At 40.7% G+C, this 17,597-nt stretch overlaps 1 protein-coding gene across 1 annotated transcript in view; it reads left to right on the top strand.

The window, feature by feature from the left end:
• CPED1 (cadherin like and PC-esterase domain containing 1) overlaps positions 1-17,597 on the top strand; it is a 299,694-nt gene that overhangs the window by 22,705 nt on the left and 259,392 nt on the right. Inside the window, exon 2 of the mRNA XM_082845993.1 lies at positions 14,846-15,029. Within this exon, the coding sequence (XP_082702119.1) occupies positions 14,846-15,029 (184 nt within the window). The remainder of the gene's footprint in view (positions 1-14,845; positions 15,030-17,597) is intronic.

The raw sequence follows: 17,597 nt of genomic DNA on the forward strand, positions 1-17,597 counted from the left end.
ATTGTGGGAACCATGACATATAGTTCTTAGGAAATCCTCTGATTTAGGTAGTAGAAGTCTGGTCTTCTGAAATTCTATCATGGTACCCATCCATCCAGAAAACCAAGAAAACAAGAAAACATCCTCACTTCATCTTAGTAAGTCTAGTTTTCCTCATCCACCTCTTCCCTGCTATGGTTTTTTTGTAAACGGCATCAAAGTTCATCAAAGTTGTACCTAGGTAGAAAGACCAGTATAAAGTGACCAACTTTTTTTTTTTGCAATTATAGCTTCATTTTATTTATTTTTTTAAATTTAATTTTATGTATTTATTTTATATACAGCAGGTTCTTATTAGTTATCTATTTTATACATATTAGTTTATACATGTCAATCCCAATCTCCCAGTTCATCCCCCCACTCCCCCATCCCCCTGCTTTCCCCGCTTTGTGTCCATATGTTTGTTCTCTACATCTGTGTCTCTATTTCTGCCTTGCAAACCGGTTCACCTGTACCATTTTTCTAGATTCCACATATATGTGTTAATATATGATATTTGTTTTCCTCTTTCTGACTTACTTCACTCTGTATGACAGTCTCTAGGTCCATCCATGTCTCTACAAATGACCCAATTTCGTTCCTTTTTATGGCTGAGTTATATTCCATTGTAAATATGTATCACATCTTCTTTATCCATTTGTCTGTTGATGGGCATTTAGGTTGCTTCCATGACCTGGCTTTTAAATTCTCTACTGCTAACTAGGTTTTGGTTTCCTACCAGCTACTTAACAAGATAATAGGTCATGTTGCATTACCTCCACTTTTATCTTCATTGCCAATTATTTCTTGTTGCCTACCTGACCGTATTTACCACTCACAATAAAAAGCACCTCTGCTGCTGACCTTCAAGGACTTCTGTTTTAATACCTCTTCTTTTCTTTTCTCTCTGTCCAAGAATTATCTTTCTTCTCTCATTGTCTTTCATACAAAACATTCATAACACATGCAAGCAACAGCAGCATGACCATCTGGGTCATCTTTTTTTTTTTTTTTTTGCGGTACGTGGGCCTCTCACTGTTGTGCCTCTCCCATTGCGGAGCACAGGCTCCGGACGCACAGGCTCAGCGGCCATGGCTCACGGGCCCAGCCGCTCCGCGGCATGGGGATCTTCCCCAACTGGGGCACGAACCTGCGTCCCCTGCATCGTCAGGCGGACTCTCAACCACTGCGCCACCAGGGAAGCCCTCTGGGTCATCTTTGACACTTTGCCCTGACCAGATATCTTATCTCTACAGGAACTTATCTTTCATGATACCATTAATTGTCTATTGCTCCTCCCACTAAAAAGTAAGCTCAGTGAGAGCTAGAACTTTATCCAGGTTCTTCACTATTGTATTTCTCAGAGACTAGAACCATGCCTGACACATAGAAAGCGTTCAAAATATATATATATATATATATATATATATATTTGTACATCTTTATTGGATTATAATTGCTTTACAATGGTGTGTTAGTTTCTGCTTTATAACAAAGTGAATCAGTTATACATATACATATGTTCCCATATCTCTTCCCTCTTGCATCTCCATCCCTCCCACCCTCCCTATCCCACCCCTCCAGGCAGTCACAAAGCACCGATCTGATCTCCCTGTGCTATGCAGCTGCTTCCCACTAGCTATCTACCTTACATTTGGTAGTGTCCATGCCTCTCTCTCGCTTTGTCACAGCTTACCCTTCCCCCTCCCATATCCTCAAGTCCGTTCTCTAGTAGGTCTGTGTCTTTATTCCTGTCTTACCCCTAGGTTTTTCATGACATTTTTTCCCTTAAATTCCATATATATGTGTTAGCATACGGTCTTTCTCTTTCTGACTTACTTCACTCTGTATGACAGACTCTAGGTCTATCCACCTCATTACAAATAGCTCAATTTCGTTTCTTTTTATGGCTGAGTAATATTCCATTGTATATAAGTGCCACATCTTCTTTATCCATTCATCTGATGATGGACACTTAGGTTTGTTTCCATCTCCGGGCTATTATAAATAGAGCTGCAATGAACATTTTGGTACATGACTCTTTTTGAATTACGGTTTTCTCAGGGTATATGCCCAGTAGTGGGATTGCTGGCTCATATGGTAGTTCTATTTGTAGTTTTTTAAGGAACCTCCATACTGTTCTCCACAGTGGCTGTATCAATTTACATTCCCACCAACAGTGTAAGAGGGTTCCCTTTTCTCCACACCCTCTCCAGCATTTATTGTTTCTAGATATTTTGATGATGGCCATTCTGACTGGTGTGAGATGATATCTCATTGTAGTTTCGATTTGCATTTCTCTAATGATTAATGATGTTGAGCATCCTTTCATGAGTTTGTTGGCAGTTTGTATATCTTCTTTGGAGAAATGTCTATTTAGGTCTTCTGCCCATTTTTGGATTGGGTTGTTTGTTTTTTTGATATTGAGCTGCATGAGCTGCTTATAAATTTTGGAGATTAAGCCTTTGTCAGTTGCTTCATTTGCAAATATTTTCTCCCATTCTGAGGGTTGTCTTTTGGTCTTGTTTATGGTTTCCTTTGCTGTGCAAAAGCTTTGCAGTTTCATTAGGTCCCATTTGTTTATTTTTATTTCCATTTCTCTAGGAGGTGGGTCAAAAAGGATCTTGTTGTGATTTATGTCATAGAGTGTTCTGCCTATGTTTTCCTCTAGGAGTTTGATAGTTTCTGGCCTTACATTTAGGTCTTTAATCCATTTTGAGCTTATTTTTGTGTATGGTGTTAGGGAGTGATCTAATATCATACTTTTACATGTACCTGCCCAGTTTTCCCAGCACCACTTATTGAAGAGGCTGTCCTTTCTCCACTGTACATTCCTGCCTCCTTTATCAAAGTTAAGGTGACCATATGTGCGTGGGTTTATCTCTGGGCTTTCTATCCTGTTCCATTGATCTATCTTTCTGTTTTTGTGTCAGTACCATACTGTCTTGATACTTGTATACTGATACTTGATACTGTAGCTTTGTAGTATAGTCTGAAGTAAGGCAACCTGATTCCTCCAGCTCCGTTTTTCGTTCTCAAGTTTGCTTTGGCTATTCGGGGTCTTTTGTGTTTCCATACAAATTGTGAAATTTTTTGTTTTAGTTCTGTGAAAAATACCAGTGGTAGTTTGATAGGGATTGCATTGAATCTGTAGATTGCTTTGGGTAGTAGAGTCATTTTCACACTGTTGATTCTTCCAATCCAAGAACATGGTATATCTCTCCATCTATTTGTATCATCTTTAATTTCTGTCATCAGTGTCTTATAATTTTCTGCATATAGGTCTTTCCTTAGGTAGGTTTATTCCTAGATATTTTATTCTTTTTGTTGCAATGGTAAATGGGAGCATTTTCTTGATTTCACTTTCAATTTTTCATCATTAGTGTATAGGAATGCAAGAGATTTCTGTGCATTAATTTTGTATCCTGCTACCTTACCAAATTCATTGATTAGCTCTAGTAGTTTTCTGGTAGCATCCTTAGGAATCTCTATATATAGTATCATGTCATCTGCAAACAGTGACAGCTTTACTTCTTCTTTTCCGATTTGGATTCCTTTTATTTCCTTTTCTTCTCTGATTGCTGTGGCTAAAACTTCCAAAACTATGTTGAATAAGAGTGGTGAGAGTGGGCAACCTTGTCTTGTTCCTGATCTTAGTGGAAATGCTTTCAGTTTTTCACCATTGAGGACGATGTTGGCTGTGGGTTTGTCATATATGGCCTTTATTATGTTGAGGAAGGTTCCCTCTATGCCTACTTTCTGCAGGGTTTTTATCATAAATGGGTGTTGAATTTTGTCAAAAGCTTTCTCTGTATCTATCGAGATGATCATATGGTTTTTATCCTTCAATTTGTTAATATGGTGTATTCCGTTGATTGATTTGCATATATTGAAGAATCCTTGCATTCCTGGAATAAACCCCACTTGATCATGGTGTATGATCCTTTCAACGTGCTGTTGGATTCTGTTTGCTAGTATTTTGTTGAGGATTTTTGCATCTATGTTCATCAGTGATATTGGCCTGTAGTTTTTCTTTGTGACATTCTTGTCTGGTTTTGGTATCAAGGTGATGGTGGCTTTGTAGAATGAGTTTGGGAGTGTTCCTCCCTCTGCTATATTTTGGAAGAGTTTGAGAAGGATGGGTGTTAGCTCTTCTCTAAATGTTTGATAGAATTCGCCTGTGAAGCCATCTGGTCCTGGTCTTTTGTTTGTTGGAAGATTTTTAATCAGTTTCAATTTCAGTGCTTGTGATTGGTCTGTTCATCTTTTCTATTTCTTCCTGATTCAGTCTTGGCAGGTTGTGCATTTCTGAAATTTGTCCATTTCTTCCAGGTTGTCCGTTTTATTGGTATAGAGTTGCTTGTAGTAATCTCCTATGATCTTTTGTGTTTCTGCAGTGTCAGTTGTTACTTCCTCTTTTTCATTTCTAATTCTATTGATTTGAGTCTTCACCCTTTTTCTCTTGATGAGTCTGTCTAATGGTTTATCAATTTTGTTTATCTTCTCAAAGAACCAGCTCTTAGTTTTATTGATCTTTGCTATTGTTTCCTTCATTTCTTTCTGTTCTGATTTTTATGATTTCTTTCCTTCTGCTAACTTTGGGGTTTTTTAATTCTTCTTTCTCTAATTGCTTTAGGTGCAAGGTTAGGTTGTTTATTCGAGATGTTTCCTGTTTCTTAAGGTAGGATTGTATTGCTATAAACTTCCCTCTTAGAACTGCTTTTGCTGCATCCCATAGATTTTGGGTCGTCGTCTCTCCATTGTCATTTGTTTCTAGGTATTTTTTAATTTCCTCTTTGATTTCTTCAGTGATCACTTCGTTATTAAGTAGTGTATTGTTTAGCCTCCAAGTGTTTGTATTTTTTACTGATCTTTTCCTGTAATTGATATCTAGTCTAACAGCGTTGTGGTCGGAAAGATACTTGATACAATTTCAATTTTCCTAAATTTACCAAGACTTGATTTGTGACCCAAGATATGATCTATCCTGGAGAATGTTCCATGAGCACTTAAGAAAAATGTGTATTCTGTTGTTTTTGGATGGAATGTCCTATAAATATCAATTAAGTCCATCTTGTTTAATGTGTCATTTAAAGCTTGTGTTTCCTTATTTATTTTCATTTTGGATGATCTTTCCATTGGTGAAAGTGGGGTGTTAAAGTCCCCTACTATGAATGTGTTACTGTCGATTTCCCCTTTTATGGCTGTTAGTATTTGCCTTATGTATTGAGGTGCTCCTATGTTGGGTGCATAAATATTTACAATTGTTATATCTTCTTCTTGGATCGATCCCTTGATCATTATGTAGTGTCCTTCTTTGTCTCTTGTAATAGTCTTTATTTTAAAGTCTATTTTGTCTGATATGAGAATTGCTACTCCAGCTTTCTTTTGGTTTCCATTTCCACTTTCAGTCTATGTCTATGTCTTAGGCCAGTCTAGGTCTTTTGGTTGGAGCATTTAATCCATTTAAATTTAAGGTAATTATCGATATGTATGTTCCTATTACCATTTTCTTAATTGTTTTGGGTTCATTATTATAGGTCTTTTCCTTCTCTTGTGTTTCCTGGCTAGAAAAGTTCCTTTAGCATTTGTTGTAAAGCTGGTTTTGTGGTGCTGAATTCTCTTAGCTTTTGCTTGTCTGTAAAGATTTTAATTTCTCCGTCAAATCTGAATGAGATTCTTGTTGGGTAAAGTAATCTTGGTTGCAGGTTTTTCTCCTTCATCACTTTAAATATGTCCTGCCAGTCCCTTCTGGCTTGCAGAGTTTCTGCTGAAAGATCAGCTGTTAACCTTATGGGGATTCCCTTGTGTGTTATTTGTTGTTTTTCCCTTGCTGCTTTTAATATGTTTTCTTTGTATTTAATTTTTGACAGTTTGATTAATATGTGTCTTGGCGTATTTCTGCTTGGATTTATGCTGTATGGGACTCTCTGTGCTTTCTGGACTTGATTAACTATTTCCTTTCCCATATTAGGGAAGTTTTCAACTATAATCTCTTCAAATATTTTCTCAGTCCCTTTCTTTTTCTCTTCTTCTTCTGGAACCCCTATAATTCGAATGTTGGTGCGTTTACTGTTGTCCCAGAGGTCTCTGAGACTGTCCTCAGTTCTTTTCATTCTTTTTTCTTTATTCTGCTCTGCAGTAGTTATTTCCACTACTTTATCTTCCAGGTCACTTATCTGTTCTTCTGCCTCAGTTATTCTGCTACTGATCCCATCTAGAGTATTTTTAATTTCATTTATTGTGTTGTTCATCGTTGCTTGTTTCATCTTTAGTTCTTCTAGGTCCTTGTTAAATGTTTCTTGCATTTTGTCTATTCTATTTCCAAGATTTTGGATCATCTTTACTACCATTATTCTGAATTCTTTTTCAGGCAGACTGCCTATTTCCTCTTCATTTGTTAGGTCTGGTGGGTTTTTATCTTGCTCCTTCATCTGCTGTGTGTTTTTCTGTCTTCTCATTTTGCTTATCTTACTGTGTTTGGGGTCTCCTTTTTGCAGTCTGCAGGTTCGTAGTTCTCGTTGTTTTTGGTGTCTGTCCCCAGTGGCTAAGGTTGGTTCAGTGGGTTGTGTAGGCTTCCTGGTGGAGGGGACTAGTGCTTGTGTTCTGGTGGATGAGCTCCATCTTGTCTTTCTGGTGGGCAGGTCCACTTCTGGTGGTGTGTTTTGGGGTGTCTGTGGACTTATTATGATTTTAGGCAGCCTCTCTGCTAATGGGTGGGGTTGTGTTCCTGTCTTGCTAGTTGTTTGGCATAGGGTGTCCAGCACTGTAGCTTGCTGGTCGTTGAGTGAAGCTGGGTGCTGGTGTTGAGATGGAGATCTCTGGGAGATTTTCGCCGTTTGATATTATGTGGAGCTGGGAGGTCTCTTGTGGACCAGTGTCCTGAAGTCGGCTCTCTCACCTCAGAGGCACAGCACTGACTCCTGGCTGAAGCACCAAGAGCCTTTCATCCACACAGCTCAGAATAAAAGGGAGAAAAAGTAAAGAGAAAGAATTAGTAGAGGAAGAAAGAAAGAAAGAAAGAAAGGAGGGAGGGCGGGAGGGAGGAGGGAAGGAAGGAAAAAAGAAAGAAGATAAAGTAAAATAAAATAAGATAAAATATAATAAAGTTATTAAAATAGAAAAATAATTATTAAGGAAAAAAAAGAAAAAACTTTTTAAAAAAAGGACGGATAGAACCCTAGGACAAATGGTGGAAGCAAAGCTATACAGACAAAATCTCACACAGAAGCATACACATACACACTCACAAAAAGAGGAGAAGGGGAAAAAATCATAAATCTTGCTCTCAAAGTTCACCTCCTCAATTTGGGATGATTCGTTTTCTATTCATGTATTCCACAGATGCAGGGCACATCAAGTTGATTGTGGAGCTTTAATCCGCTGCTTCTGAGGCTGCTGGGAGGTGTTTCCCTTTCTCTTTGTTCTCACAGCTCCCAGGGGCTTGGCTTTGGATTCGGCCCCGCCTCTGCGCGTAGGTCGCCGGAGGGCGCATCTGTTCTTCGCTCAGACAGGACAGGGTTAAAGGAGCCGGTGATTCGGAGGCTCTGGCTCACTCAGGCCGTGGGGAGGGAGGGGCACGGAGTGCGGGGCGTGTCTGCGGCCTCAGAGGCCTGCGTGACGTCGCACCAGCCTGAGGCGCGCCGTGAGTTCTCCCGGGGAAGTTGTTCCTGGATCCCGGGACCCTGGCAGCGGCGGGCTGCACAAGCTCCCCGGAAGGGGGGTGTGGATAGTGACCTGTGCTCGCACACAGGCTTCTCGGTGGCGGCAGCAGCAGCCTTAGCGTCTCATGCCCGTCTCTGGGGTCCGCGCTGTTAGCCGCGGCTCGCGCCCGTCTCTGGAGCTCCTTTAAGCAGCGCTCTTAATCCCCTCTCCTCGCGCACCAGGAAACAAAGAGGGAAGAAAAAGTCTCTTGCCTCTTCGGCAGGTCCAGACTTTTCCCCGGACTCCCTCCCGGCCAGCCGTGGCGCACTAACCCCCTGCAGGCTGTGTTCACGCCGCCAGTCCTCTCCCTGCGCTCCGACGGAAGCCCGAGCCTCAACTCCCAGACCCGCCCGCCCTGGCAGGTGAGCAGACAAGCCTCTCGGGCTGGTGAGTGCCGGTCGGCACTGATCCTCTTTGTGGGAATCTCTCCGCTTTGTCCTCCGCACCCCTGTTGCTGTGCTCTCCTCCGCGGCTCCGAAGCTTTCCCCCTCCGCCACCCGCAGTCTCCGCCCGCGAAGGGGCTTCCTAGTGTGTTGGAAACCTTTCCTCCTTCCCAGCTCCCTCCCACTGGTGCAGGTCCCGTCCCATGGAGGGAGGGGGAGTCTGGAGTCTGGAGAATAAGCAGAGTGATTGACCATCGATAAGAAGTGGACAGGTTTCTTCTCTGGAAATCAGAAGAAAAGAGGAAATGCTGGTTGTGCTGATAGGCTGTAGGTTTGCCAAAACAGACGTAGTGTAACTCAGTGTGTTTCCTTCTAAGATGGCTACTTTCCTCTGTCAGGAGGAGGCTGTTATCTGTAGAAATAAGGAGGTAGCTGGAGAGTGGGAAAGTTTGTCACTTTGGAGAATGTGAGAGAGAATTGACCCAGGAAGCATAGTTGGATGGTCTGGGGAGTGTGAGGACTGCATTGGCTTTGCCAACCAGGATCTGTCCAACTGAGCCCTTTTCTTCAGCAGCTCTCAGCACGCCAGCCCAGGGGCAGGTCAGGCGGGTTGCAGAGATCTTCCTCGGCTCTCTCAGATCAGAGTTTTCACAGTATCCTCTTCCTCCCGGTTTACCTGGCATGTCATCATTTATTATAACTAGATGTTTATGTCTGCTTTCCTTGATGGGCTGTCACCTCTGTGAGGGCAGAGACTTGCCTGTCTTATTTAATGCTGTGTCTCCAGCTCGTCCATGCTTGAGGTTTTGCCATATGACTGTGATGCACGTACAGTGGAGCAAGGGAATTTAAGGTACCGGGTAGGGAGTATTGGATCCTGGAATCTGAGATGCAGAGAAGGAAGGTGAAAGGAGGCTAGCAGAAAGTTGGCATTAGGGGGAAAGACCAGTGGTTGAAGAACTGATGTATTAGGAATAAATGAGAAGATCTGGAAATAAATGAATGTGATCAGAGAATGGAGTATCACATTTTATAATTTCAGAGATGGGACTGTTGGGGGGACCACAAAGATCAAGCAAGATTTGGCCATTGGAGTGGGTGGTTGAAGTGAAGTGGAGGAGAGAGTCATTAGGGATGAAGAGGTCATGGATATCTTATGACTTGAGATGCGGATGTCGAAGCCTCCACGGAGACTTTCTAGTGGATTTTTTTACCTGACAGTGAGTAAAATAATGAAAGGGCATGCATATATTTGCAAGTAATGAACTCATAGTTTGCATTTAGCGTTTATTCATTTGCTCATTCATCCTCCCATTCACTCTTATTTAGAACCTGGCAGTAGGCTGTGTGTACAACAATGACCAAAGCAGACAAGTCTAGGCCCTCATGAAACATACAGACTTGTAGGAAGGGCAGACAGTATACAAGCAATCTGTAACTGTAAATTGTGAAGAGTGTCAAAGGGAAAATTAGATTGAGGAATAGGTGAAGATGAGGTTTGGCAATAGCTATTTCATCAAAGCTACATTGTGGACGCTCTTTAATATTGAAACTTTATTGCTTTTGTTTAGAACTTACATAGAGCCACAGATGGGTAAATTTGCCTTACATTGGATGTTGGGATAGCCCCAAAGTACAGTTTGGGGGTACATTCAGAGGGTGCTCAGTTGTCATGGAGTAGTTCTGAGAAATGTGTGATTGTTCCATGATGGGCCCAAGGTTCAGCTGAGTCAGCTGTGAGATGGAGGCCGCGGGTCATTATATGTTCATTTAAGTAAGGAACATTCTCCGAGGCTCTGTTTGCATACCCAGGGAACCTGCAGTTCCTAAACTGCCCAACAATTATAAATAGTGTTTAAGTAGAAAATGTATAGGATATGCATCCTGGAAAACTCCATCCATTTTATTCCTTGAATTCTCTAAAATAAGTGTACATCTTGCCAATGGAAAAAAACTCTCTATTCTCGTAGTGGAAAAATTAAAACGTAATTCACTATGATAGACTCTATAATATTTCTAAAATGCCAAAAATCTAGACAGCATGGCAACTTGACTTTTAGTTGTATATGACACACATACGAGGTCTACTATGTGATTTGTATTTGAGCATCAAAAAGTGTCATAAATACGTGGCTACTTTAATAAATCCAGAAAAAAATCTGGAAAAAAAGCAAGTTTTATTTCTCATCTCTACTATATTTTCAAGAGCTGTATTTCTTGCTTTTGTGGTAAGTCTTGGTAAAGACTTGTTAATAGTAACTGAGAAATATAGTGCCTTCATAATATAGCTCTTTATTGTTTTTTTTTACTGTAAATTCATTACTTTGCTCAAGTATTTGACTCTATTTTTGTCATTCTTGCCACTATTCTACTGAAACAAATTGCTTTATTTTTCTTTTTTTTAACATCTTTATTGGAGTATAATTGCTCTACAATGTTGTGTTAGTTTCTGCTTTATAACAAAGTGAATCAGCCATAAATATACATATATCCACATATCTCCTCCCTCTTGCGTCTGCCTCCCACCCTCCCTATCCCACCCTCCCTATCCCACCCCTCTAGGTGGTCACAAAGCACTGAGCTGATCTCCCTGTGCTATGTGGCTGCTTCCCACTAGCTATCAATTTTACATTTGAAACAAATTTCTTAATACAGATTTTCACCACTTTCTATCCCAATCTTCCATGGTAGTATTTATAAAAAAGACTTTTACATATTGCAAAAAAAGATGTTTGTATTCATTCATTCAAAGAATATTTATTATGTGCCCATATGTGCCAAGGACTATTCTTAGGCTGGGGAAACAAAAGTGAACAAAACAGACAAAAGTATATGCTTTCATTTACCTTCTTTTATGGTGTGGGGAAACAGACAATAAACATAATAAAGAAATCATATTTTTGCCTTAAAAGATGATAAACCCTACAGAGAAAAATTTGTATCAGGGTATATAGAAGCATATAGTTTACTGTAGAAAGGCTTTTTATTATAGAGACCAAACTATATTAATTGAAAAACTTACAGAATTCCTAACATAAAAGCAGTTACAATATGATATAGATTTTTATTCAATTTTACTTGTATATATTTGACATCGTTTATTGGTGGGATGCTGTGTTGACACTTTCATATAGAAAACTGATTTAATTTCACCATACAATCTCATGAAGTAGGATTCGCTACTTCAACTATACGTATGAGAAAACTCTGATGTGGGGAGATTACATCACTCTCCCCATTGGATGAAGCACGCGAGTGGCAGAGCGAGAATCCAAATCTAGATTTTTGATTCCTTACGTGGCTGCATGTAACCCTCCAACTAGTTTATTACGACACTCTATCCTAAGGCGGCACAGAGGCTTCAGATTTTGAAGTCCTTCCAATAAAAATAATGTATTCGGTTATAAAGCAACGTTCGTGTAGTCCAGCGAAGTGATTTCTGAGGGGCTATTCTGCAGATCTCTCAGGAAGAAGGGAGAGAAGGGAAGTGACTCGGGGTTCAGAGTGTCAACATCCAGTAACACTCATTCTTTTCTAAATTCTCCGCAGCAGACCCGCAAGTCTTAAGTTCAGTTGTTGTAGTGATAGCCAGGTTAAATGTATTCTTCCACTAAAAATAGACCCTCAAACTTGTAGGAGTCATCAGGAGCTCTCCTTTCCAAAAGTGCTGCTCCGGGCATTTGATAATCCCGCATTTGCTGGTGCGGTTGACGTAACTGTATTTCACATCCGCAGTGCGTGCCCCTGTTGGACCAGCAAAAACCGTTCTCGCCCCTTGGTGTTGGGCCATTCTGCTGATACAGGGTGTTATAAATATTATGACAGGGGCAGTTTGTATAATACAACATAATTTGGCAGGATAAGACAACATAATTTGACAGACAAACTCATTTCCTGTTTATTCTCTGTAGTCTGAGACGTGAGTTAAAATTTCAGTGTGTTATAAAGGTTATGATAAAATATGGCCAGTAATTAACACTTTATTTAAAATATGCTCTCTATAAGATAGGCCGGTAAGAACTATGCTGCTCTTACTTAAACTGATCATGGTTTGGGGGGTGGGGGTGGGAAAGAGGGATTATATCTTTCAAAATAATAAGAACTTAAAGTTTGAAAATACACTCTCCTCATGTGAAATCACCGCTGTACCCGAGCCAGCTGTAATCGAGAGGGGCATCCTGTGATTGTGAAAGAAAATAATGTGAGAAGGGAAATCTGGACACTGTATTTCGCTTGAGTGACACTGATATATTTGGAAGCATCTGTCTTCCCCTTTCACCTAGATGCATGTCTGTTTATTTTGGCCTCCTATGGGCTACCATTTCCCTCAATTCCTGAGTCCAAAGGCTCAACCAGTAGTTGGTTTCAAATATTCCTTCTTAATTGTTTATCACTACGAACAATTACAACATTTGCTGGAGAGTTTTGTCCCGGTTTGCAGTTAAATTCTTGAGTTTAAATAGTTTCGTTATCAATAAAAGGCAATGTCCTTTAACAAGGGAAAATGTCTGATCATGTTTTCCCAAAGTACCATGCACAGAAGGTGTGATAGCTGGTGTTTTCTTTCTTTCCTTTGTATTCATCACACACGTATTAAGAGCCTATGTTAGCATGTGTCAGGCAAAGCTCAGATACAGAAACAGTGTTCCTGACTCTCTGCTCTTTTTGACATACGATTATTTTAAAAACACATGTATAGGACTTCCTTTATGCCAGGCACAGTTCTAAGCACTTTTCAAATATTAAGTCCTTAATCCTCACAGCAGCCTTAGGAAGAAGGTACTGTCCAAGGTCACATGATTAGTGCTGGTGGAACCAGGGGATTCGAAGCCCGCAGCCTGGCTGCAGAGTTTGTGTCCTTCTGCACTACACCATGCTTTGTCTCTGAATTTTCAGATAGCCATCATTTGTATGCAATGAAAACAGGATATGGTTCCTGTCCTCAAAGGGTTTACAAGCTAAAGCTGTTTCTTCTTTCCATATGTATATTCAAAGATCAGATCTTGATAGAGCATTACGGTCCATTCATTTACTAGATATCTTCATTTATTAAGTATGTACGATGTGTACTAGAGACACAGGGACAATGCAGGCTGCCCATTAAGGAACTCACATCAGGGAGAGACATAATTTCATAAGTGCTGATGGAAGGATGTATTTCAATGAAAAATTTCCAAAGAGGTACTGTTTGATTTGGAGTTTGCTAAACAGAAGAATGGAGAGAGAGGAAGGAATTGTTGGTTGAAGGCACAGTGCAGTCCGTATGAAGGAGCAGAATGGGATCACGAATGGAAATGACTAAGAGTACAACATGACCAGAGAAGGAAGATGGGGTCTAAGTTCAAATGACCTACATTCCTTGATAAAGATGTGGAATTGTTTTGGTCAGTAATGGGAAATAATGAAGAAATTTAAGGAGTGAAAAGACAGGGTACAAAATGTGTCTTAGATCACTGAAATGGACAGTTTGATTCAGAGCTGCCACTAAAAGCAATGTGCCTTCCCAATTTCATTTTTTACCTCTTCCCCCTCATCTGCCTCCTCCAACCACTTTGTCTCCTCTTCTTTGGCCTCTCCCATTTTTTTTTTCTCTAACCCCCATCCACTTTCATCACTCTTTCCAGTAGTAAAAAATGTCTACTTTCTCAAGGTTTAGTCACAGATTTTCAGGAAAACACGTAGTATTCGCCATTAAACCATATAATGAATTTCAATGTTGGCGTTCTTTCTACTTGCCAATTCAAAACTTCCCTCTTTTTTTTTAAAATAAATTTATTTATCTCTTTTTGGCTGCGTTGGGTCTTTGTCGCTGCACGCGGGCCTTCTCTAGTTGCAGCGAGTGAGGGCCACTCTTCATCGTGGTGCGCGTGCTTCTCATTGCGGTGACTTCTCTTGTGGAGCACGGGCTCTAGGCGCGTGGGCTTAGTAGTTGTGGCGCGTGGGCTTAGTTGCTCCGCGGCATGTGTGATCTTCCCGGACCAGGGCTCGAACCCGTGTCCCTTGCATTGGCAGGCAGATTCTTAATTACTGTGCCACCAGGGAAGTCCCAAAACTTCCCTCTTGTTAACGGTATTTCAAACATCAGCGTGAGAAAGAAGAATTATTTCTTTGGAGGAGCAATAAACCACTGAAGGAAGAACCTAAAATTATGATACTTAAGTGATACCCTCCCCTTCTCACACGAAGTTCCATCCTGCCTCATTGAGATGCATTCAAATTTTGCTGCGTCCTGATGGAGAGAAGCAGCAGCATTGTGCGTCTCCAGAGAGCTCTGGGATTGCTTCTCAGCTGTACTCCCCTGTCCTTCCGGTGCAAAATCCATCCTCCCTGTGTCTATTTCCTCTAATGTGTTTACCTAAAAGAACTGTTAAAAGATAAGGCAGTTGGAACTACTACAGAAAAGCACAATGGAGATGAAAAGCGTTGCTATTAATTTCTATTTTTCAGCCAGAGTTGAGCTCAGTATTTCCATGCCACGGTATTCCTCCAGGAACTCTACATTTTAATGGCCTGAAATTTTCGTCCTTCTGGAATAATGAGAAAAATACAGTTCACCTTCAGTTCTCGCAGATGAGGTTGGCTTTGTCCTGGTCAGCCTTTCAGAGGATCTGTCATTCCTTTACAGAGAAAAACTTAAAAGACAACTTTCTGAACGGCCTCCCGATTTGCATTAACGATCTCCTTCAAGGGAAACGTGCTCCTTTTTCTCCTTGAATTTTTATGCCTTCTTTCTTTTGTAGATCGAAGAGTCAATTGAGATCCACTTCGGCAGCCATGGCAGAAAGGCCGTTCTCTACAGGCCTCCTTCCTCCAGCAAAAGGGAGCTTCAGCTCCACCAGCGCATTCTCACTCGGCATCACTACGCGGTTGTCATCACTGAAGAACGGCTCAGTGCCGACCCTGGGCTGGGGCTACTAGAAAAAGGTCAGAGTCAGAATTAATTACCAAAGTAATTAATTAATTACCAAAGTTGCTTGTCTTCTAATTTAAATACTTCCTGAAATGTGCTACTCTCTTCCTCTAAAAAAATTCACAAGAACCAAGTTTTACCCATGATCAACTTTCTTGCATCATAGAAAACGTGGCGCCTTTTCTGCTTCCTCTCCATTTTCTTTTAGCTACATTTCTTTATTCCTGAAATTATTTTGTTTATATTTTTATAGCATTTTGGAGCTGCATAGTTCATCTTTAAATGCTACATAAAACATGTTTATGTTTATGAGTCCAAATACATGTTCTGCCCAGCACCAAACTGCTCAATATTTTAAGAAAATTGCCACTTCATCTCACTGCAAGTAGAATGTGCTGGAAATTGTTTCGAGAAGCCAGCTTAAATATGATTCACAGATTGGTTCTAAATGCAAAAGAAGTATAGATATTTATCTCACACGCCATTACTAGTCAAGTACTTTTTATTTCTGTCATTTGAAGTGAAAAATAAGAGACAAGTTTTTAAACAAGTTATTTGAGAAAAAAGTTGAGTAGGTGATGAGGGTCAAAAAGGGCAATAACAGTAACAGCTGACATTTCTTGAGTAACTAACCATGAGACATGTTGTATTCTGTATTCATGGCCTCATTTAGTCCTCACTGAAGGCCCCTGAGTGCCCTAAGATGAAGAAATATTCATTCCTTCCCCAATTCCAGAAGAGGAAACAGGCTTGGAGAGGTGCAGTGACTCACCTTGTATCTTAAACCTGGGGTGATGGAAAGGCAGGATTTGAACCCCTGTGTTCCAGCTCTCACTTCTGTGCTCGCCCCCTTCACCTCCGTGTTGCCCACTCCCTCTTTTGTCCCCTTATCCTGCACTAACCTATCATTATTAGAGCTACCACGATGTATAGCACTCGTTCTCCATGAGCCAATCAGATTTTTCTCTTTACGACAACACAGTGTATCCGTTTTCCTTTTTATCAAAAGGGAGGGGAGGAAAAGCAATTTGAATCCACTGCTGATCTCCATGATGGTTTCCTTTGGGAGAAAAAGTCAGATCCCGGTGCCACAATAATTTTCATTTGTCATTTCACTTTCAGCCATCTTGACATCCCGGTAGCACTTGCTCTTCAGTTAGGTCCCCCCTTGCTCTTTAAAGTGCTGGTTTATGCTGGTCAGTGGAAGAGGCTGGGGGACATTTAGCCATGATTACTCTTCACCACCTTTTACCATGTTGGCGGTAAAGTTATAAGCTGCTTAGCTAACAAAGCTCCCAGGGAAGAAAGCCCCAAGAGGTGCACTTTGATGAAAAGAAAGTTCTTAAAAATGTGCAGAAGTCATTAGCACAGGTCTTCAGGAATGCCATTTGCTGGTCCCCGCCCCCAGGAGAAGTATGGACATCTAGAGCTTTGGGAAACACATAAGAAAAACAAAAGGGAAGTTGAATGCTCTGGAATATCAAGGCAGCTGGAAACCAAGTTTACAAACCTCACTGGGGTTGGGTCTATCAAGAAGGACCAATCTAAAGTTCCGGAACATCCATAAATGATATTGTCAGAAAACCACTGATCAGAATAGCTGTTGTTGGTATTAAGGAAAGATGTAAAACATTTAGTATTCCTCTCATCCCGTAAATTATTTTAGCCCATCGCTGAACCAGGTGCTTGACTGTATAACCACCTCCTTTGTGCCACATGAGCTGTGCTCCTGGAATCCTGCAGAGCATTGGCCCTGATAACACAACACTATTGTCTGAAATTCCCATGTTCTTTGGTCTCCTTGGTGCTGCTACTGACTGTGTATAGGCACAACTTGGATGATCTGTGCATTTCAACTTCAATTCCAATTTTAAGTTTTCTCCAGTTGCAAAACAAGGAATATGGCTCTTCTCTCCCTTGATGTCCTTGAGTCAGTTTTACAAGAAAAAGGAGGATGACTTTGCAGCTTCCAAATACCAAGAAAGTGCAAAGAGAGCCTGAAGGCAATAGAATCTGGCAGCAAAGGGAGCTGCTGGGCCCGTAGCACAAGATAACTAGACGGTGTCACCAGAATTTGTCAGTGTAAATACTGATTTGGCTCCCTTTCCACATGTTTCCTCAGCTTTGAAAATATCCATGCCTCTTTCTGGGTATTCTTTTACTTTGTATAGTAAGATATTTTTCCTGGATCAGCCTCAAGAAAGGGTAGCAATTTCACAAGTATGGGAAATTGGTTTTTGGTTCTTCATTTGATTTTGTAGTTTTCACTGTGAGAGCATGTGCATTGAATACCTGAGATTAAAAAAAGTTCTATGACCGTCATCTAACATGTCCCTGATTATCTAACCTACAGAAAAAAAAGCCACTTTTTTATTGCAGCTTATTTTCCGTGGCCACACATTTAATCTACAAATTATGTTTGAACTGAAGCCCTTACTGTCAAAACTATTTTCTAGAGATTTGATTCTTGTAAAAATTTTGTTTCTTTAGCTCCACATAGCCACCCCATGCTTATTTGCTATGTGTACAGCAGCAGCAAGTGGGATGCTATATTGGCACATTTAAACTTCACTCTCCATGTG

Source organism: Leucopleurus acutus, assembly GCF_964270905.1.
Source record: "Leucopleurus acutus genome assembly, chromosome: 9".
NCBI classification, from domain to species: domain Eukaryota; kingdom Metazoa; phylum Chordata; class Mammalia; order Artiodactyla; family Delphinidae; genus Leucopleurus; species Leucopleurus acutus.